Below are 24052 nucleotides of genomic sequence, written 5' to 3' on the forward strand. Positions count from 1 at the left end.
AAATGAAAATGTTATCATGGTCTTACTTTCTCATCATGTAATTAATTCAGGAACCACCAAAAAGAGTCACGCGGCATATAAACAAAGGTTGGTCTGAATCTTTATATCTTTGTAATTTTCATTTACGAGAACCACTGCTGCAGCTGGCTTACATTTTGCAAGCTGCAATACATCCGATGAATACTGTCAATGTTGTATCTTGTGTCATATAATCGTTTTGACTAGATAATACATATTAAAGTCAGCTTGTTCAGTTCAAACATCTGGCCATTGCATGTGTTCAGTAACAAATAATTGATTATATATTATCTTACTCATTAACAGACTCACGGATCTGATGATTAATTCAGTGTTTCAAGTGATTCAGATCGCTGGTGCATAAGCACTATTTCAGTTTGACATCACACTTTGTATTGCAGCACAATGCTCATGTTTTATTCATGGATAATTCATTTTTACAATGCTGATTAAATGTCTGACCTATATACTGACATCATCATCTGACAATCGAGTCCTTCATCAAATCAACAGAAACGGCAAAGTGTTTTGTGAGAGCTAAAGGTGCTGAATCAGAAGGAATGAATCGATCAATGTGACAAATATCTTTGTTTATTTGACCGACCTCCTCCGTTCCTTAAACGGATTTCCGTCATTTATTCATTGGCTTGCCGTTCCAAACCTGAATGACTTTCTTTATTCTGTGGAACACAAAATGGATATTTTGAATAATATACTAGTCACTATTTTTACGGATAAGAACTGATCTAAGGAAACTAAAGGCCTAGTTTGCAGTGCTGATAAGCTCGCTTTAAGCACACAGACTATGTTAATTTTTGTTGTTCACAATGGAGAAACATCAGTTGTAGTTAGATCATGTGTTCGGACCACAAAGGATGTGGTAACAGTTTCAGACACTGATAATTAGCCACCACAGAATGTGGAACGAAACGATATAGCACTTCCCTGATGGCAGCATAGAAATTTTGAGTCATGAGAGATCCGAAGTCCATATAAGATCTTCTGTATGTGAATGTCTGCCTTTCCCTTAAAGTATATTTATGTATTCTGTTATTACGGAGAAAAGAAACGTTGCCGTGTCTTCATGCTCAGTTATGTGGTACCTGTCCATTGTATTTACCTACACAGGTAAGCACAAATTCATTATTTCAGTCAAGCATTGCATTGTATGTACTTTTTGAATGTAATATGCACTCATTTGGTTGACAGTATATGGAACCCGTGGTTGTGTGATAACCAGTCCAGACCAGAAGGTTAATGCTGGGACAGATGTCCATTTGTCGTGTAATTTCTGCCAATGTCCCGGACCTCTGGACGTCATGTCACTTAGTGTAGAGTGGGAATTCAAGGTAGGGTTTTTTTTTTTTTTTAGGTAGCCTATAGACACACACAGATATACTTTACACTTTTTATGTATCATGTATATATTATATTATTATTATAATTATTATTAAACTTCTGATACTTTTTGTATTTTTTAAACACAGGGTATCTCCTCTGAGCCAAAAATAATTATCTACTACATCAGAAATCAAACTGTACCAGATCGTGGTGTGGTTTTTCAGGGAGATGTCGAATTAGGGAGTTTTGATATACATCTCCCATCTGTGACCCGTGAGAACAACGGAACTTATTTATGTAGATTGCGTCTCAATGGCATTTTTCACAAGAACCAGACACAGCTCACTGTGCAATCAGGTAGAAACCCCTTCTCTTTTTCCCCCATGTTCATTTAATGTTTATTTGTCAGTCATTACTTAGTGTGGATCAGTTGCTCGTGCAACAAAATGTTACTGGGCAAAGGGATAATATTATTCAGCCATTAATTTTACACCTTAAATCATCCCAAGTGACAGTAAAGACATTTATAAAGTTACAAAATATTTTAATACTCATTGTTTTGTTTTTTTTCTGATGACTCAACTGGAGCCTTATGCAGAGTTGTGTGAGTTTTCTTCATCTCTGAAAGAAATGGGAAGACTTAAGCATTTACTGTTTAGTTATGCTGGACATTTAAAAGAGTTAAGCAACTGTGTGTGTGCATGTTCTGTGATCGTATGACTGGGGGACAGGGCTAATGACCATACATAGACTTTGTAAATTATGTGTTTAATTTATTTAAATAAAAAATAATAACCTGTATAGTATTTGTTCACATGCTAAATGTAAAATTTGTTAATCAAAATTAATTAAACTGAGCAAACATCTTGAATATATTCATATGTGACACCGAAGAGATGAGTAATGACTGCTGAAAATTCAGTTATTGAGTGTTCTTTGTATTTAAATTTTGTGTTCAATAGCAACTTCCATAGCATATCCAGCATACAGTAAACACCTGTCAGAGTTGATAACATATTAATGTTTTGAAGGTTTCTTTGTGGATTAGACTGTATAAGAGCTAAAAGCTCAGATCTCCTCTTTGTTTTCTTCAGCATTGACCAGGAGAAACAGTCTAGATGTTAATCATCTGCAGAAACATCCTCCCTGGTTGCTCCCTCTGGCATCTGTGGCATCAGTGGCTGGGGTTGTGTTACTAACTGGTGCAGTGTTTTTGGGGAGGAAAGCTTACAGAACAACCCAGAGAGAAAACAACTCAAAGTAAGTCATCGTCAGTTCACAGAGAGAAATAGCAGCTTGTAGTGCATTTTTCAGGCTTCATGTTGTGCTTTAATTTCTACTAGGGAAAATATGGAAGAGGTTAAAACTAGCACTGACGGTGAAGACAAGGGAATGATATGCAAGGTAGCACACATCTACTGTATGCAACTTCCTTCTGCGTGCCTGCTCTCATTTCCTCTTTGCTTTCTGTAGAATCAAATTTAGTTTATCTCTTGCTCATTGGAAGTGCATTGCATTAGCTGTGCAAAAGGTTGTGGTTCAATTCCCAGGGAACACACATACTGGTTAAAAAAAAAATAATAATGTATAGCCTGAATGCACTGTAAGTCGCTTTGGATAAAAGTGTCTGCTAAATGCATGAATATAAAATCTACATGCTTTGGTCGAGGTCTTATTCTTAAACGTATAAATGGGTTGTTGCCTGGGTCTTGAAGATGACTTGCGTCGTTTCTCAGGTGGGATTCAGCATGCCTGACCTTGCAGACGTGAACAGTCCTCCCAGCAGTCCAGATAACATCTATGTTACCATGGTAAGATGTTAAGTGAGAGTAGGTTTTGCATGAGTTTGAACTTCCCTTGTGAAAAAAAAAAGAAGTGTGCATAATTGCATTGATGCTTGTTGTGCACTTTAAATCTTAAAAACCTGTTTTGCAAATAATAGCATTTTAATGAACTAAAAGTCCACTTAAGTGTACTCAATGAAAGACATTTTCATGTTTCTTAACACACTTCAGTACATTTTATTTTATTTTAAAAAGTGACTTTAAATATTATTTTCAAATTAAATATTTAAGTGTTCTGTAAATAAGTTCTGATGTGCTCAATAAGCACAATAAAATATGTAAAGTTAAAATATAAATATTCAGTATTACATAGTATGGAAGTTACTAAATTGCAGATTCTCCATTGCAAATGTGCAAAAACAAACACATTTCAAAAGAGGTGGCATTACATTTCAATGGACTACATAATTATGAAATGACATAAATTTGTCAAACTCTCTTTAAACCATTATACAAATATTAATGCACCATTGCATTAAATATATTTTTCATAGACTGAGTGTATATGCAATTTTCAGTTGATTAATAACATACTTCATACTGTAAAATGTAATGTGGACATTAATACACCTTAATTATATTCTTAATGACATGCATCTTAATCATTGTAAGTGAAATATGCACATTGCCCTCCACAATTATTGGCACACTTGGTAAAAATGAGCAAGGACGGCTGTGATTATAAAGCTGAATTGTTTATCTTTTTGATCTTTCATTCAAAAAGTTCACACAGTTCTAAACTTTCAATGAAGTAAAACTGTGAAATGTGTTTTCATGTCGGTCACACTTATTGGCACCCAATTACTTAAACATCCTTTTCCCAAGATAACAGCTCTGAGTTTTCTTCTATGATGCCTGACGAGTTTGAAGAATTTCTGATAAGAGATCAGAGACAATTCCTCCATACATAATCTCTCCAGATCCTTTAGATTCACAGCTCCATGTTGGTGCTTCTTCTCTTCAGTTCCCTCAACTCATCCAAAAAGCAGAAACCATTATAATATTTTTAACAGAGGCAGTCAGGTTTAGGTTTATCTTTTGGTGTCTGGTTGAATTCATTATGCCATGTGTCTGAAAGATCCAGCAGTATATTTAACCCTGTACATGGGGTACTTTTATCCCTGTTTGTATTTAACCCATCTGGTGGGTTTGCTGCTCAAAAGCTCTTTTTATTTATTTATTTTTTGTTTGTTTCATCTGACCACAGAAGCCAGTGCCATTTGAAGTTCCAGTTTTGTCTGAAAACTGCTAGAGTTTTTTTTTGTTTTTTTGTTTGTTTTTGGGGATGAGCAAGGCAATTTTTTCTTGAAACCCTCATGAACAACATTTGGTGATGTAGGGGCTCTTTGATTATCTTTTTTAAAGACTTTCTGACCCAAGTCCCAACTAATCTCTGCAGTTCTCCAGCTGTAATCCTTGGAGAGTCTTTGGCCACTCAAACTCTCCTCACTGTGCATTAGGACGATATAGACACATGTCCTATTCAAGTCAGATTTGTAACATCTTTAGTTGATTAGAATGGGGATTTTCAATGCTTTAGCTCTTTTCTTACAGACATTTTCTATCGTGTGAAGCTCAGAAATCTTATTCTGCACATCAGAGCTTTGGTTTTACTCCTTGTGATGGATGATTAAGGGGTATTCGGCCTTTATGGTCCTCATATTTATAATCCCGTGGAACAGGAAGCTATGGCTGGACAATTTCAAGCTCCTAGTCACCATGGTGTACTAAAAAAATAAAAATAAACTATCAATGGAAATACACTTATTTTGATATTTTACTCAAAATAATTTCAATGCATGGTAATAATTGTGACCATCATGCATTGGAGAAAAACAATTAGTTAAGAAACAATGCAGATTTATTTTCACAGCCGCCTTTGCTCATATTTACCAAGGGTGCCAATAATACTGGAGGGCACTATATACATGCATCCCTTCATGTGTAAACTGATTATTAACCATTTATCACATAAAAAAAAAAAAAAAAATACAATAAATAAAATGTTCACAATATGTAAAATGGCTTTTGTTTGTGTGTATTCTCAATCGCTGGAAGCAGCATGGTTTTCCATTCGCTCCAGACGCTCCTGTAACAGCTGGACGCAACAGATGTCTTCCCTCTGACTGGCAGCCGAAGGATGAGGAACCTGTATATGAAGCTTAAAAGATGAGCCACAGAATAACTGATTAAATTAGTGAGAGTAAGTGTTAGGCATTATATAGTCCCCAAACAGACTGGTTTGTTTATTCTTTTTCAGTACTCAACAGATGACTGTACATTATCTCTTATAATAAATCTGTTTCTAAAATAAATAACCGTCTTTCCTCATGCACCTCTTTCATCATCTACCAGATGTCAACAGTGGTCAATATAGTTCAGTTGCACTTTATTGTGAGCTTAATAACCCCTCGACTTGTCCCTCTATCTTCTCAGTGACTTCTCATCAGCATGAAATTGCCACTTCTTCGGTCTCACTTTCTCTGAAGAGGCAAACTAAATTCCCCTGCAGTGGAGAAGTGGTTTTGAGCATTGCACACTTAAGTATTCATGCCAGCTGTCCTTTGAGATTTGAGCAACCACATACCAAGATTTGTATAAATAGTAATAAAACTAGTGGCTAACCATTACTGGTATCAAGGCACACTCTCAACGAATGTGCTCTCGTTTCACTAATCAGACACATAGGCTACACGTCAATGCCAATATATATATATATATATATATATATATATATATATATATATATATATATATATATATATATATATAAGTATATCTTTAATAATTATCATCGTATTTTTCGGCACACCATTCTCATCCCTTATGTGTATTTCCACCTCCTGCTCTTCTCTAGTGCACTTTTATCCCTATTAGTGAGGAGATGAGGAGAGGTGGTCCAACTGCAAGCTAGAGCCTCATTATTTTGTTTTGCGTCAACGGCCGTTTGGATTTTCTTAGGGTGACTTTTTTTTTTTTTTTTTTCTCAAACTTACGAGAGACATGTAATATAAAGATGCATTCTGATTTTATTTTTACTTTTTTAAAATCACGTAAAACTAATTCATAACATTTTATCTGTTGCTATATATTCTAACATGGTTCAATTGAACCCTCAAGAAGGACAAATGCCAAACCACAACCATACTATCAACCAGTTTTCCTTCTGCAGACACTGCCAGCCATATCATAGCACAAAATAAAAACATTTTACGTGTTTTTTTTTTAAGTATAATTGAAACGAAGAAATATATATCAAAAGCTTTTCTGTTCTTATTTTCCGCCACGTTTATTGTCATCGACCAAAATGCCTATTTTATTGCATTTTGGAGAAACGCAGTGGGCGTCCGCTTTGAAATTATCCTGTGTTGCATTGATGGTATTTCAGGGTAAGTAAAAAAGCTTTTAATATGTGGGAAAATAATAATAATAAATGAAACGCACCATTAAAATGACCATTCGACGTTTTAATTAATTTCAATGTACCAGTCAAACAGTTGTGTTAATCTAGCCATGTCTAGCTATCCGTTAAATGATGCTCATGAAAATTAGGAATATGTCATTACACCATATCATTTGATAGTTCATACAAATCATCTGTCAAATACACCGTTGTGATGTTTTTCCTCATCGCCATCAGCATTGTTTTGATTTTGAAGCCGTTGTGAGCGCGTTCAGCTTGACTATGGAAAATAACAGGATATATGTCTTATTTTCATATCCATTGTCATAAAGAATTCAGCATTTCTGGGTGTTTCAGAAGAGCAGCTTTGATAAACATTGAGCAGCGCTGCGGGTTTAATGATCTGTTTAACATTGTACATTTAGGTCCGTGTCGTATTGTCGATATAGAGTCAATATATGGTTTAAATTCTATCACTCCGTTCATTTATTTATTTATTTTCAGTGACTCTTTCTTGAAGTTACATCGTTACGCCAGTAAGTGGCAACAAATGAATGTTTTTTATGAGCGAGTCAGAATCTTTCTCTCAAACGATTCCTTCAAAACGCTGACTCATTCAAAACAAAACACTGCTGCTGCTCTGAGACAAAAATATTCTGCCGAAATATGTTCGTTGGTGAAAAAAAAAAAAAAAAAAAAAAAAGAGGGAAATACTTTAAATGCTATAAATAAAATGCAAGTTAATGAACTCCATATCCCACCTCCCATTGACAGTTCAATAAAGATATTGATAAAAGATACAGATATAGATAAATAAAAAACATAATAATAATAGTAATAATAATATTAAATACTGCTACTACCACTACTACACATAATAATATCAATATTATAAATTATATATTTATAATATAATTAATTATTATTTGTATTATTAATACTTTATAATAATACAATAATTTTGGCTGCGGAAAATTGGCCTGATGAAGTGAATAAATATTGAACAGAAGTTTCATGTACTTCTTTCTTGATATGTATATATGTATAAATGTCTGAACAAGCAAACAAGTCGTTGGCTTGGAATTCTAAGGCTATATCTGACATTTTTTGTCAAACTTGAGTTATTCACATGTGATGGTTCTTTTGCAATCTGTGTACATTTTGGGGTTCTCTGGAATACTAAAGTCAATATCTCAAAACTGCTCAGAATGCAGATAAAACCTAATAATTCCAATGCGGCGAAGTTTAGTTAAAATAATTAATGAACCGTCATAACCAATATGAATGTTCTGGTTATTTTGCAGATGTGTTTATTGCTACAGCTGTGGCCTCATAAGACCATTTCTGTTAAAGGTTGCATGAGGATTATATTTTTCCAACCGAAGGCGGATGACCTACTTTTTTGTGCATAATCCATGTGGTTTAGTTTACAAATAATAATTCATTAATATTTTCTTAGCAAACTACTGTTCATTTAAGGCTTAATAATAAAGGAAAGGGAGATGTACACATCAGAAGAGTTTCACACAGCTGAATTTTGAAGTTTGATTCAAGTTTAAGTGCAAACAATGAATATTCCTTTTTTTTTTTTTTTTTAAAGCCTCTAGAGGGCGTAAAACCCAGTGTTTCAGTGACAGAAGAGGAACATGACCTGCAATTAAAACCCAGTTTCACTTAACTGTCTAGCTCCAAAAATCCTCATACTTCTAATCTTAAATTGTTTAATACGCTTACATGATATGGCCATATGTAGGAATCTAAGAGCTATTAGACATATTCTAAACATAGATCTCCAATCTCCATAAAAATGCACAGTTAATGTCTTCAAATTAATGAATTGATATTATTATTATTATTATTATTATTATTATTATTATTATTATTATTATTATTATTATTATTATTATTATTATCATTATTAATTAATTAATTTATTTATTTTATTTTATTTTATTTTTTTGCTATTGCAGTAGCATTCAGAAATGTGTTCAAATATGTTATGTATTGTAATACAAGGTTTCATTCCATGAGATCTTGGCCTTAACTTCCCTGGGTAAAAATTATTTGTATATCAATACCACATTCAGGTTTGTAGATAAATACTATGGATTTTAACAATATTTGTGAGGCATCCTAGTCTCCAGGAGATTGAACTTAATAATACATTTCAGTCAGCATCCTTGAAAATACTGAATTATTCCACAAGCCCTAAAAGCTATTGAACTCAGTGTCACTTTTTAAACCGCCTCCTCTTCTTCTTCAGTGTAAAGGTACACTACACTACAGTTTTTTTTTTTTTTTTAAATCCAATAATTCATCCATAGTAAGCATAAGAGACTTCTTGCAATAAAACATTTTAAAACACATGCCCAAAAAAGAAAAAGGATGAAAAAAAAAATATATAAACCATTACTGGAGTAAGTCTATTAAAGGATAAAAAATGTATTCACCCTCAAATGAAAATTCTGTCAGCTTTTATTCACCATCACGTTACTCTGAACCTTATCTTGCAAAGCAGCAGTTAGCTATTTCCTCTGAATGTGTGACACTTCCAAATCATTAGCCGCTAAAAAAAAACCTGATTAACAAAGTGCAGTAAATGGTAAAACTAGCTTCACTACAAACCAGCAATGTAATGGTTATGGTGATAAATTAACATAATATGATAATAAATACTAGTTTGCAATATCTAGCAGCATGACTCACCATGTAGCCTACTTTTTTGTATGTTGAATAACTCAAAGCAGAAGCCTCAAACGTTCAAGTTACAAACATTCGCACACACTCTTACGTTAAAATAAAGTGGATAGGATGTTCTTTCTTCTGTGGAACATCATGCAAAATTCCTTTCATACGCAAAACAAGAAATATGTACCAATAAGTACACATTACTGCAGTTTCCAACAGAAATTAACACTAGAGGCATTAAAACAACGAGATTGTTTTATCGATTTCATACACATTTATGATTACAGCTCATTAGCTCAGCCGGCATGGAATTGGAAATGTGGAATACTTGGGTATGAATCCCGTGAAAAAATCATGACCTGCAATGAAAGATTAGAGATTGAAAAATAAGCTAAAATAGCGTGCTTGCGATTGCGTTATTTTTTTTTATTTTTTTTACGACATATTTGCTTGTGTTCATGCCATTGGGTAGATCAGACTCTGTAATCATTATAAGCACACATTTTAATTGTTGCTTTACATGTTCAATCAGTCTTTTTGACCCATATTTGATGCAAATCAAGAATGCATTATATGGGTCAAAAATGACTGATTTTTCTTTTATGCCAAAATCATCAGGATATTTAGACATTTTGTAAATTTCCTACCAAAAATATATCAAAATGTAATTTTTGATTAGTAATATGCATTGCTATGAACTTAATTTGGATAAATTTGAAGGTAGTTTTCTCAATATTTAGATATTTTTTTGCACCCTCAGATTCCAGATTTGCTAATACTTGTATCTCAGCCAAATATTGTCCGATCATAACAAACCATACATCAAGGGAAAGCTTATTCATTCATGGAATTAAATTATATCTCAGTAAAAAAAAAAGACCCTTATGACTGGTTTTGTGGCCCAGGGTCACATATGCAAATGTTTTTTTTTTTTCTTCTTACATGTTCAGATATTAAAATGGAATAAAACAATAACAATGTCCATAGATATCGCTATCAGTTCACTCTGATGTTAACATTTTCACCGACAAGCGGATGCGATGAGACTCGTTTTCCGGTTTGGTCAGATGACTTTGAAACAAACATTAACAATGAAAGAAATATTTTCTTTAAAGCTGATTTGAAACTATATGCATTGTTTTATATGGAAGCGTATGGGTAGCAGTATTCAATTTGGAATGTGATATGTAAAATGGCAATGCATTTCTGTATTTACATTTACATTTACATTTTCCAATACATTTGTGCAACGTAGGGTGCAAAATGAAAATGAAAATTAAATTACATAATTTTAATTTGCCATTTTACACACTAGTTTTAATATGTAAAATTAATCCTAATTTGAACACTTTATAAGTTGCAAAATTAAAATGAAAATGTATTGCAGAAATTATTAGATATGTATAACATGTTCAAGCAAAAACTGTGGCAAAATTATCATTCAAATGCTATTTTTCTTAATTGTCCCGCAATGAATGTAGCACAATTCAATGTGCACATTGAAAATGCATTCCGAGCCGTGAACAAGGCGGGGCTTGCAGAAGGTCAAGATACTCAATACTCAAGAAGAGGATTCAAGTGAGAGAACATGGACAAGACAGTTGGTCCGTGTACGTTTTGATCATTTCGGTTTATGGCTTCAATATTTCATTCGCACTTGTGGGCGGAGTTGAAACGCTGCTTTCATCTGATTGGTCAAATCGCTCCACCTTCAGCTCGGACTTTTCATTCTTTTAGACAGAATAAGAGTCAGTGTGAGTGAAGCACTGTGATGTCTGAAACCACCACGCACTGTTAATTAGCATAATATTGGAATCAAATGTAGCTGGGCACATAATTCGTGCTGCTGCTACCTGCAAATCATTTCTAGGTTGTAGAATTGTATGAATATTGTCCCACTGATAAATACAGTGCAAATAGTTCTGTCTCTTTTGATAAAAGTGAAGTGGAAATAAAAATCAATAATAGACTGAACAGTTCCATGTCTGTTACATTTACCACTCTCATCTTTTAAGTCGTAAGGCACTAGGTATGTGTGTGCGACATTAATAAATAATTGTGAAAATTAATATAGTTGCATTTCTTAAATAAATTAGTAATATTCCTTTTATTACATATTAAATTGAATGATGTTTCTCTTTTTAGTCTTCTTTGTTGGGCTTGAGAAAGACAACATATATTTACCGCATTTTCCGGATTATAAGTCGCACTTCTTTTCATAGTTTGGCTGGTCCTGCGAATTACAGTCAGGTGCGACTTATTTATCAAAATTAATTTGACGTGAACATAGACAAAAGAACCAAGATCTACAGCCGCGAGAGGGCGCTCTATGCTGCTCAGTGCTCCTGTAGCCCACCCCAGAGCGCCCTCTCATGGCTGTAGATGGTAATGTTTTCTCTTGGTTCTGAATAAATGGAACTTAGTCCAGTGCGACTTATATATGTTTTTTTTTTCCTCCTCATGAGGTATTTTATACTTAGGTGCGACTTATAGTCCTAAAAAATACTGGTAACATTATCATTATTATTTATTATGAGAGTAATTGACACAGACTAGAACTTTAATGTTTCACCAAATTCAGCTCAGATCTTCAGACTCGTCTGACTCGCGTTGCTGTATTACTGGCCAGACTTACCTTCCCAAAAAATCCTACAGACATAACTATTTGCACTGTATTTATCAGTGGGACAATATTCATACAATATTACAACCTAGAAATAGTTTGCAGGTTCGCAGCAGCACGAATTATGTGCCCAGCTACATCTGATTCAAATATTATGGTAATTAACAGTGAGCGGTGGTTTCAGACATTACAGTGCTTCACTCGCACTGACTCTTATTCTGTCAGAAAGAATGAAATCCGCCCACAAGTGCGAATGAAATATTGAAGCCATAAACCGAAATGATCAAAATGTACACGGACCAACTGTCTTGTCCATGTTCTCTCACTTGAATCCTCTTATTGAGTATTGAGTATCTTGACCTTCTGCAAGCCCCGCCTTGTTCACGCAGTGATTGACATGGCGTGAGGGGGCGGAGACGTGATCGGCTCGGAATGCATTTTCAATGTGCACATTGTTAATGCAATTAAGAAAAATAGCATGTGAATGATAATTTTGCCACAGTTTTTGCTTGAACATGTTATACATATCTAATCATTTCTGTAATACATTTTCATTTTAATTTTGCAACTTAAAAAGTGTTAAAATTAGTTTTCATTTTACATATTAAAATTAGTGTGTGAAATGGCAAATGACAATTATGTAATTTAATTTTCATTTTAACTTTGCGCCATACATTGCACAAATGTATTGGAAAATGTAAATGTAAATACAGAAATGCATTGCCATTTTACATATTGCATTGTCATTTTGCATATTACATTCCAAATTGAATATTGCTACCCATACGCTTCCATAGTTTTAAGCAATATCCATATAAACTTGAATTGAAATGAACACGATACGATAAACACGTTAGATCAAAATAAATCTAAAAGTAATCAGATTAAATGTCTGTAATCTCATAGATTACTAACTTTTCAATTATGTATTTTTGAATCAGGAATAGATTACAATTTATAAGTAATCTACCAGGAATTGTATGTCCTGTATTTCAGTCTTTGTGTGTTTGTCAGTATTATTAGTTTTTGCATGCATATCCACCGCCACAATGTACCTTGTCCACATTTCTCCTTTTCGCATAACCTTGAGAGCAGAAAAAGAGGACACAGACAGCGCAGGGAGGGTGTAGGGATGGGGGGGGGGGGGGGGTTGTCAAGGACTGTTGTGTGAGAGAGAGCTTCACTGCAGTATGTTATGCCTACAGATCTCTGAACTGGTGAATGTTGGTATATAACTATCAAATCATTACCCCAAGAGTGGGCTAGAGATGTCAGTGTTAGTCAGACCCCTTATATAAACCCAAACATTCACAAACAAGAGTCAAGATTCACTGTGTAGCTTTCAAACTACAACAATATGGCTTATATTTCCTGATTCTATTGAAAGAAATGCATGGATGTACTGATTAAATGAGCATGGTGTATGTGAAGGAGTTTTCAAGCGTCTTTAAAGACCGCAGAGAGAAACAGACTAAATATACATGAAGGTAAAAGGGTGGGTGGAGAAGACATTGACGTAGTGCCTCTATTGAGTAACACGCTGGGCCAAGTGCTGACTCTGCATGTGTGTGTGTGTGTGTGTGTTTATGCTGAACGTGTGTGTGTGTGTGTGTGTGTGTGTGTGTGTGTGTGTGTGTGTGTGTCTGTACTTCAGCCCACACTGAGAGCCTATGTAGGATACAGTGATATGATGCAGTACTGCATCATTTGTAGCACACACACACACACACACACACACACACACACACAAACTGTTATGTATACAATATATTGTTGTATATCTGTATAGCTCAATGTTGCCTTGTTAGCACTCTGGGTTTAGCGCACTATAAATCACAATAGTTACTGAAGCATTTCACATATGTGTAAGGATTGTGTGTGTATGTGTGTTTTCTCTGAACGCAGCTGCTGTAGTTCTTGCTCTCTATCCATGAGGACACCTGATTTTTCTAAAGGGAGGGGAACGGACTAAACTGCAGCACTTTGAGGGGGGTGGGGATGGAATGGGATGGGATGGGAGGGTGTGACGAAGTTGCTGCTACTGCTGCAGAGAGCCGGGCCGATAAAGCATAACTGCTGCAGTAGTGGGAACTTGTCCAGAAACACAAAACTCCTGACTGCAGAGGGATGAAATGGTGCAGAGGTGGAGGAAATAAACCTTTAGAATTCAGGATAAAATATTTTTTTGCCAATTAGTAATAGCAATGCAACTGAAGGTTTATGCTTAATAAAGATACAGATTAAGAAGTAATTTATTCACACTGAACTTGACAACATTGTTAACATATTGCTTAGATTAAAATGACATTAATACTATAATACATATTGAAATATTTAACATTTATTGGGATTTAAAAGTCTGAGACTTTGATAGCAAATGTTTATGTTTAAGTGAAAGCATACATTTCATAATGCCTTATCAGAGATTCTCAATGTGGTCTCAGATTCTTGGGCTGTAATATATATATATATATATATATATATATATATATATATATATATATATATATATATATATATATGTGTGTGTGTGTGTGTGTGTGTGTGTGTGTGTGTGTGTGTGTGTGTGTGCGTGTGTGTGTATAGCAACTTAATACTTTATTCAGCAAAGATGCATTAAATTGATCAAAAGTGACTTAAAAACTGTTCTGTGATTTTCTATGATTTTTCTATTCTACAAATAATACTACTACTAATAATAATGTATCAGAGTTTACAAATAAAAAAAGCATCATAACTGTTTTCAAAACTGATAATAGTAACAATAATAAAAATACTTAAGCACTAAATTTTCTTATTAAAATAATTTTTGATGTATCCTGTAACATTTGAGTACTGATGCTAAAAAAATTCAGATTTGCAATTATTGCAATAAATTATATTTAAAAACAAAATATCCAAAGAGTAAATAATTGTTTTAACTTGTAATAATATTTCCCAATATTCCCAATATTTAACTGTATGCTGCTGTAACTAAATGCTGTTCTTGGTGAGCATACGAGACTTCTTTCATAAATAAAATATTACCAACTTGAACAAGTCTCATCCAATCCAAATTTACAGTCAAAACTAGCCATTCTATAATAAAATTAACTTTTAAAATGTGTTTGAAATATAATTATATATTCATCATTAGAAACTATATGGCAACAACTCAAACCACTTTGGAAGTAAAAAAAAAATAATAATAATAAAATATCTTTTGAAAATGGCATTTTAATTTTCCTGAAAAAAAATTCATGCACACTGCATATATATAAAACATACACTTTACAGAAGTATCTCACCAAACAGATGCCATAGACATGTGTATATTTGCATCTCTTATAGCCTGTCCAGTGAATTCCATGGATGTGCTGGTGCCACCACAGATTCTCGCTCTCAATGGGACTGTTGTCAGAATCCCCTGTGCATTCACTTCATGCTACAAGCTGGATCCCAGCAAGTTTGCCATGAACTGGACCTATCAGGAGACAAGCAACAGCACAGAAGAAATGGTGAGAGAAATGAAAGACTAAACACGTTAATACCATTGTGTTACCAGTTCTTTAAAATTACACAATTCCATTTTTTCTTTACCTTTCTCAATCTCCCTTCATCCAAAATGTCTCCTTTTCCAAGTTCATGACCTATAAGAACAAGATAACACCAAAACCGAGCCGATTTGGAGATCGAGTCACATTTTCTGGAAACCTGGATAAGAACGACCTGAGCATCACTATCTCAGATGTGCAGTTGACAGACGAGGGCATCTACAACTGCTATGTACGCAACCCTCCAGACCGCATCCTAGGCCACGGCACCATTCAGGTCTACGTCCGGACTGAATGTAAGGCTTCAGTATGGGCCAAGAAGCTCTACCCGGGTTATTTTAGGAGAGGCTGTGATGAATGGTGTTTCCTTATTGCAGGTGTTGTTAAGTCCAGAATTGGAATAGAGGGCTACACTGATGATGTGAGTTGTTCGCTCAACAAAAAGCCCATTTTCTAGTGGCCTTTGGATTATTATAAAGAATAAGCTCTGTGAACTACAAATGTTTATGATTCTAAAATGTTTTATTTTCATAATGATAATCTTTACATATGAATACAAATTATATAGATTTTGAAGCATAAATACAATCACCAGAAGTAAAAAGCTAAACATATGTAGTCCCTTTAGCCAGTTGTTTGCAGACGCCCTTTTCAAGAAAAGTAAAATATCTTAAATAGAGTGTCTATTTACATTAAATTCAAATAGAGGTTTTTTACACTAACCTCGCCCACTAACATTTGTTTGAAGCGACAAAGGTAAAGGTGATAAAGCAAGTTATGCATTCTTTTTGACGCAAGTGATCAGAGTTTGAACTCGTTCTTCTCCCTTTTCACATCATACAGTTGCTTCTCAATAAATTAGAATGTCTTGAAAAAGTTAATTTATTTCAGTAATTCAACTCAAATTGTGAAATTCGGGTATTAAATAATTTCAATGCATACAGACGGAAGTAGTTTAAGTCTTTGGTTATTTTAATTGTGATGATTTGGCTCACATTTAACAAAAACCCACCAAGAAATTAGAATATGGTGACATGCCAATCAACTAATCAATTCAAAACACCTGCGAAGGTTTCCTGAGCCTTCAAAATGATCTTATAGTTTGGTTCACTAGGCTACACAGTCATGGGGAAGACATCTGACAGTTAAGTCAATCATTGACACCCTTCACAAGGAGGGTAAGCCACAAACATTCATTGCCAAAGAAGCTGGTTGTTCACAGAGTGCTGCATCCAAACATGTTAACAGAAAGTTGTGTGGAAGGAAAATGTGTTGAGAAAAAAAAAAAAAAAGATGCACAACCAACCGAGAGAAACGCAGCCTTATGAAGACTGTCCTCATAAGGTCCTCATTGTCCTTGAATTGTCAATTCAAGAATTTGAGTGAACTTCACAAGGAATGGACTGAGGCTTGAGTCAAGGCATCAAGAACCACCACACACAGACGTCTCAGGGAATTTGGATACAGAAGGCGTCCTTGAGGCATCTTACCTGGGCTAAGGAGAAGGAGAACTGGACTGTTGCCCAGTGGTCCAAAGCCCTCTTTTAAGATGAGAGCAAGTTTTCTATTTAATTTGGAAACAAAGGTCCTAGAGTCTGGAGGAAGGGTTGAGAAGCTCAGATTCCAAGTTGCTTAAAGCCCAGTGTTACGTTTGCAAAGTCTGTGATGATTTGGGTGCACTGTCATCTGCTGGTGTTGGTCCATTGTGTTTTTGAAAACCAAAGTCACTGCACTGGTTTACCAAGAAACCACTTCATGCTTCCTACTGCTGACCAGCTTTTTGTAGATGCTGATTAAATTTTCCAGCAGGATTTGGCACCTGCTCACACTGCCGAAAGCACCAAAAGTTGATTAAATGACCATGGTGTTGGTGTGCTTGACTGGCCAGCAAACTCACCAGACCTGAACCCCAGAGAGAATCTATGGGGTATTGTCAAGAGGAAAATTAGAAAAAAGAGACAATGCAGATGAGCTGAAGTGCACTGTCAAAGAAACCTGGGCTTCCATACCACCTCAAACTGATCACCTCCATGCCATTCCAAATTTAGGCATTTATTAAAGCAAAAGGAACCCCTACCAAGTATTGAGTACAAGCACAGTAAACAAACATACATACATCCAGAAGGCCCAAAACTCATTGTTGAGTTTAAATCATCACAATTAAAAAAAAAAAACAAAGACTTCACTTCTTCAGTCTGTGTGCAGCAAATTTATTAAATACACAAGTTTCACAATTTGAATTAAATTACTGAAATAAATGAACTTTTTTATGGCATTCTAATTAATTGAGAAGCACCTGTATATCACATTGGCTATTTATATTCCATAAATTAAGGACATGATTGAAAAGTTGAAAATAGAGTTACGCTATATTTTAATGCATTACATTTAATGCTGAGCCATATATATATATATATATATATATATATATATATATATATATATATATATATATATATATATATATATATATATATATATATATATATATATATATATATATATATTAGTGGTGGGCATAGATTAATTTTTGTAATCTAGATTAATTTCACTGTAACCTTGGAATTAATCTAGATTAATCTAGATTAAAATGGCTCATTTGAATTTTGCCAAAGTATGTGTTTCGTGTTTTTTACGCACCCATGTTAACGGATTCCTGCTTTCACGCAGTTGCGGTCCATCAGTGCATTCCAGGAGCGTTGTGTCTGCAGCAGTGCAGCGATCGTTTACGTACCGAGTAGTGAACTGCAAACGTGTCCTGTGTGAAAGCACAATGAGTATGAGTCTGTGCTGCTTCTGCACAACACACGTAACAAACACGGACTGCACACGGAAGCCTCTTAAAAAAAAAAAAAAAATCCATGAAGCTAACCCGACAACTTCAGCTGCATCCATGTTAGCATGTCACGTTTGATGTGGTAATTTCACAGTAGGTATACACACAGGTTCGAAGACTCATTCTCGCCCCCTACAGTGCAATTCGGTCAGGCAAATATCCGCGCTAAAATATTAAGGTGAAAGTCATCATGATGTTCTCGTAACAAGGTTCGCGAGGAGCACGTCAGATACTTAGCCTAATCAACACAGGTAGACCACAATCTAGTAATCAATCCCACAGTATAAATATCGCTGACTTACCTCTATCAGTTAATCAGCATCTCTCCTTCACCCCGTCTCCTCACTTCAGTTCACTTATAATCAGACGGGGAAGTGGGGGTACTCTAGGTTCGGCCCATTCCCGAGCTCGGAGCCCTTCCCCGGAAAGCACGCCAAATACGCATACCATAACTCAGCTATTTATATGTAAGCGTGAACTCATGAAATAGCTTGCCTAGTATAGACCCAGCTCTCAACCCAACTTTGAGAATAGATTATTGGCGATATTTTTTTTTTTTTTTTTTTATCGCCCGATAAGATTCTCCCATCAATGCAGCACGTTAATGCTGTTCCGGCCCACCACTAACATATATATATATGCTCAGCCAAGTGATTTTGCCAAGTAAGACATGTTCCTGGATCAACACCTTTTGATGATACTGGATCAACATTATTTTCCAAAAATTCAGACTTAACCCAGTCCCTACCCCTAAATGTAACCCTACCCATAACTTATTCCTAAAATCGGAGCGAAATTATATGTGATTAACAAGGGTGTAGAAGCACCTAATCCTAGTTTTAGGCCTAAAACAGATATTTCCTGAAAAGTTGTATCTCAATTCTGATTGGTTGATTAGAATGTTGTTCTAGGATCAACAAGGATGTTGATCTATTCTAGGAACATGTTGTACTTGGCGAAATCATACTCACTATATATATATATATATATATATATATATATATATATATATATATATATATATATATATATATATATATATATATATATATATATATATATATATATATATGTATATGTGTGTGTGTGTGTGTGTGTGTGTGTGTATATGATTGTATTATTTTTTTTTTTTTTGCTATTTAATAATATGCTACTCTGAGTTATTTCGTTTTCCTCAATTTTTGTCTTCCTCTGCCCAGTGCCGCCACCAAGAGATTCGACCATTGCTGTTGCCATCGGGGCATCTGTGGGGGGAATTCTAGCTTTGCTTATTCTGTCCATGGTAGTGGTGAAGTGTATTCGCAGACATAAAAACCAGGAGCTGATCTCAGATGAGCAGAAGATGGAGGAAGAGGGCAAAGCAGATGGAGAAGGAGGCACAGAAGAAGCTACAAAGTAAGAATTTCTTTCTTTTCTTTTATGTTTTTTTTTTTTTTTTTTTTTTTTTTTGTGTAATAAAGAGCTCTTCTCTATAAACAAACTGCTTACTTTGAATCCTGAAACAGACAGCCCTAACCCGCCATCTTAGCCCTGGAGGCCTAACGGATGGTGGAGCTCCATCCTACACATTCTGGTAAAAATAATTGCTAGCAAGTGTGTTTTGATGGGTCATGTGACTTTGGTTGACAGTAGCCCTTTCAAGTTCTCCATCTTCGTTTTATTAGCCTGTTCTTTATGTTCTCTGAGTTCTAGACCCTAATTACCTGGTTACTATCAATCTGTTTGTAGTCTTGCTTTATCTGGTTGGGTTCTGTAATGTCTTTGTGCTGGTGGTATGTTGTATGTTCGGAATTTTTTTTTTTGTTTGTTTTGTTTTTTCTCTACAAAATTGCAAATGACCTGCAATTGCAACGAGTTCTTTTAACATATATAACCATTAATTATATAACTTTTGTCTTACTTTCTTACCTTTTTTTTTTTTTTTTTTTTTTTTTTTACAAATACCAAAGTGGTACCTATAAATAACCTTTATATACCTGTTGTACATAAAAAAATAAAAATAAAAATAATAATAAAAAAAAGAATTGGCATTCCAGATGCTTGTGAATTTCAGTTATTAAAAAGGCAAGTAACGCATTTAATTAAATGTGGCATTTTGAAGTAGAAAAACTGAAAACATATTTTCTTAAATATACTTAATCTGTTTTATATACAACTCTCTCTCTCTCTCTCTCTCTCTCTCTCTCTCTCTCTCTCTCTCTCTCTCTCTCTATATATATATATATATATATATATATATATATATATATATACAATGTACATACATATACTGTTGATATACTTTACCTAACCAAGGAATGTCTTCCTATATATATAGAATCAAACCTTTAAGTATGTATATTGACAAGCATTTTAAACATATTTATATGTAATGAGGCAAGTGAATCATTGAATCAGTGTTTGGACAAAACAAACAATTAGACAAAACTGACTCAGAAATTAAACAAATTTCCCAACTTTCTTGACATTTTAGTACATATGTTCTGGCAAATGAATCTATAATGAATGAATTTATTGAAAATAATAATTTCAATTATATATATATAATTGAAATACTGTATATATATATATATATATATATATATATATATATATATAAAATGAGAAGAAAAAAAATAAAAAACATCAAATTTAATAACATTTGCCAAATGTAATGGTATTTTCCTACAACATAACCACAAATGGAAATCATGCAAAAATTATATCAGTTGAATCAATGTAAATATTCAACATGCTGATTCAACATGCTCACTTTTTTTTCATTGCCTTTCTTTTTACCTTTCAGAAATTTAAGCCTCCTGCCTGAAGATATATAACACTTGTTTGACTCTTCATCCTATAACGGTCTCGTTCAACATTCCTCGGATTTTCTCGTGTAGCAGTCAAACATGTCATAAAGGAAGATGTCATAAAGGAAGACCATGGTATCCAGTTACCAGTGAGAAATCACAAAGGGTTTCAAGCTGCCTCTTCCACTCAATATAACAGGTTAAGGTGATAAATTCCTGCAAAACTCTTCGTTTAGACCACCCTTTTTTTCAAAGTCAAGTAATGGATTTTTTTTGTTCTTCAACTACTGCCACCAACTCTATTGATATCAACCATCCAGTATTTCTGCTGAGAATTTTCTTAAGAAATGAATTTTAAATTATACAAGGTCCTTACAGCTGCCAAAGTGTTTTTACCCTTATGGTGTTTATACATTTTAAGAGTTTCTTGAGAAATCACTGCCCTCAACAACCTCTAAAGTGGATGTAGAAATATAACGTGTGTATTTGTGTGTGCCTTCTCATTGTGCCCTGTTTGCTCCTGTTGGGTCTAGAAGCTTATGCTGTTTTTACAGGAGACTATTAGGCAGGATCATGACTATACATCAGTAACAAAATCTAGAATTCGCTAGTGTACAGCACATAGCACACCTCCAAAACATGTACAATCGTTGCATGACAATTTTTTTATGCATGATACAGATAATTTGCACAAAAAAAAAAAAAAAAAATATGCACAAGCATCTGGCACATTCCACAAATAGGGTATGTTTTGCTGTTGATGAGGAATTGGTCAGATTTCACAGAACAGCATCATCATTGCAATAGATGAAAAGTAAAAATAAGTGAATTCTTAATTTATTTGTTAACCTTATTAAAACATATTTCCCCCATTACCAAATAAGTAAATAAATAAACAAACAAATAAAGCTAGTTTGGATGTAAATAAACTCTATTTCCTCTTCATGAACTTGTGCTTCGTCAAACAACGCTTTGGGGAACGCGCTTAGCGTGAGCGACTCTGAATATTGTGTGTGATAAGTCCAATGGAAGAGCGTGACGTCACAGGCAGGTGACATAAATGACCAGGAAGCTATAAAAGCACATGCCGCGCAGCTGGCATCAGCTTTGCGTCTTTCAGCAAGCGCTCTGTGTGTGAATGTCACTTGTTTGTCTTGTGAGTCTTATTCACTGTTGTCTCTCCAGTTAGAGCTCCAAATCATGCCGAAGAGCAAGGCGAAATCAAAACATAGTGAAGGCGGTTACAAATCACTTTATAGATTGTGTGTTCCTCCCTGCCTGCGATATATAACGGGTGGGGATACACACAGCTTATGCGTGGTTTGCCTGGGAGTGAAGCACGCTGAGTTGGCTTTCGAGGGGGCCGACTGTCCGCACTGTGAGCGAATGTGGGTGCGGCTGCTTCCTTCCCGGAGGGCCCTCTTTGAGGAGGGGGCCATCGCCAGCATTCCCGCGGTGCTGGTCCCGCTTCTGCTGAGGCAGAACGGCGGCTGCACTTGTGGAGTTCGCAATTGGATATGGTGGAGGGAATGGAGACAGGCCAGTCCCTATCTCATTCCACTTCCGCCAGATCCGGCGCCCAATCTCTGGAGTCGGAAGCGCACTCTGCGGTCCCTTCCACCCAGGGAGAGGGATCGACGCTCTGCTCTCTTCCTCCAAGGAGGTTGATGTGGAATCTGTCGACATGGATTCACCACCCCATTCGCCGCAATATGAGGAGCTTTTGGAGGTGGTTACTCACACGGTGGCAAAATTAAGTATTGAGTGGCCCGCCAAAAAAACGACCGAACTGCATCGAAGCAAGCTCGATGAACGCTTCCTGCGTGCAAGTCAGCCACCTCCCAGCTGGGGCCTTCCATTCTTTCCCGACCTGCATGATGAGACCGCCAGGTTGTGGAAACGCCCATTTTCAGCCCGCCTCTACATCCCCTCGTCTGACTACTGCGGCAACTTGGTGGGGATGGGAGAGCACGTCTATAGAGCGATGCCCCGGGTGGAACAGACGCCTTGAGAGTTATCTGTCCCCCAGCACGGCATCATCTCTGAAGGCCCCGGCATTGCCCTCAAAGCCACTCAGAACAACATCGGCTTTGACGGGCAAAAGGTATGCGGCTGCAGGTCAGGCTGGTGCATGTCTGCACACCATGGCAGTGTTATAGGCGTACCAAGCCGACCTGCTTAAAGAGCTAGATGAGGGAGAGGAGATCAAGTCCCATGATAATTCAGAGCTAAGAAGGACCACTGATCCCTCCCTCCGCGCCACCAAGGAGACTGCCCGAGCGATTGGGCGCTCCATGGCAGCTATGGTGGCCGCGGAGAGGCACTTATGGTTGACCCTGTCTGATATGAAAGAGCGGGACAGGGTCTGCCTCATGGACGCCCCGATCCAGCCGACTGGTCTGTTCGGCGACGCAGTCAATTCTGTCGTTGACAGGTTTCAGGAGGCCCGCAAACAAGTTCCTCCCTCTTTGCTCTCTTGGGGCATCTGTGTGGGAGATGCCCCATCCGCACCCTAGCTCCTCGTATCCAGGGCCCAGAAACAGAGCATCCCAGCCAAGGTCTTCTAAGCCTAAACAAGATCTTAGGGCAGTCATAGAAGTCAAGAAGTCCACAGTAGAAAAAGGCTACAGTATTCAGTTTGGCTCTGTGCCGCCAATATTCAACGGGGTCATTCCGATGATAGTCGGCCCCAGGCAGGGTCTGGTTATGGAACAGGAAGTGAAAACCCTATTAGAGAAGGAGGCCATCGAGGTGGTCCCTCCTCAAGACAAGGAGTCCGGATTTTACAGCTGGTATTTCATAGTTCCAAAGAATGATGGGGGGTTGCATCCGATTATAGACTTGAGGGTCTTAAATTGTTCAGTTATAAGATTGAAGTTCAAAATGCTCACAATCAAGCATGTTGTAGCTCAGGATTGTCACAATGGATCTTAAAGATGCATACTTCCACATATCCATCCTTCCACAACACAGGACG

General features: G+C 35.9%; 2 protein-coding genes across 3 annotated transcripts; both read left to right on the plus strand.

Annotated features, from left to right (window-relative positions):
- The first annotated feature begins 846 nt into the window (after positions 1-846).
- LOC113115253 (uncharacterized) lies at positions 847-5820 on the plus strand. The gene is made up of 7 exons (XM_026282693.1): positions 847-1146; positions 1228-1367; positions 1506-1716; positions 2454-2619; positions 2703-2763; positions 3096-3170; positions 5265-5820. Exons 1-7 carry the CDS (start codon positions 1059-1061, stop codon positions 5367-5369), a joined length of 846 nt encoding a protein of 281 aa, XP_026138478.1. The 5' UTR covers positions 847-1058; the 3' UTR covers positions 5370-5820.
- Positions 5821-6034: 214 nt separating this feature from the next.
- scn2b (sodium channel, voltage-gated, type II, beta) lies at positions 6035-23841 on the plus strand. 2 transcript variants are annotated; one of them, XR_003293850.1, is made up of 6 exons: positions 6036-6592; positions 15248-15414; positions 15539-15746; positions 19486-19681; positions 19792-19859; positions 21072-23841. XR_003293850.1 is itself a non-coding variant. In XM_026282694.1 (5 exons), exons 1-5 carry the CDS (start codon positions 6511-6513, stop codon positions 21100-21102), a joined length of 684 nt encoding a protein of 227 aa, XP_026138479.1. In that variant the 5' UTR covers positions 6035-6510; the 3' UTR covers positions 21103-23841. The 2 variants fall into 2 exon arrangements, 1 of the variants encoding a protein (XP_026138479.1); XM_026282694.1 differs by lacking the exon at positions 19792-19859 and having other exon boundaries at positions 6035-6592.
- Positions 23842-24052: the final 211 nt, after the last annotated feature.

The sequence above is a fragment of the Carassius auratus genome, chromosome 15 (assembly GCF_003368295.1).
Source record: "Carassius auratus strain Wakin chromosome 15, ASM336829v1, whole genome shotgun sequence".
Classification (NCBI taxonomy): Eukaryota; Metazoa; Chordata; class Actinopteri; order Cypriniformes; family Cyprinidae; genus Carassius; species Carassius auratus.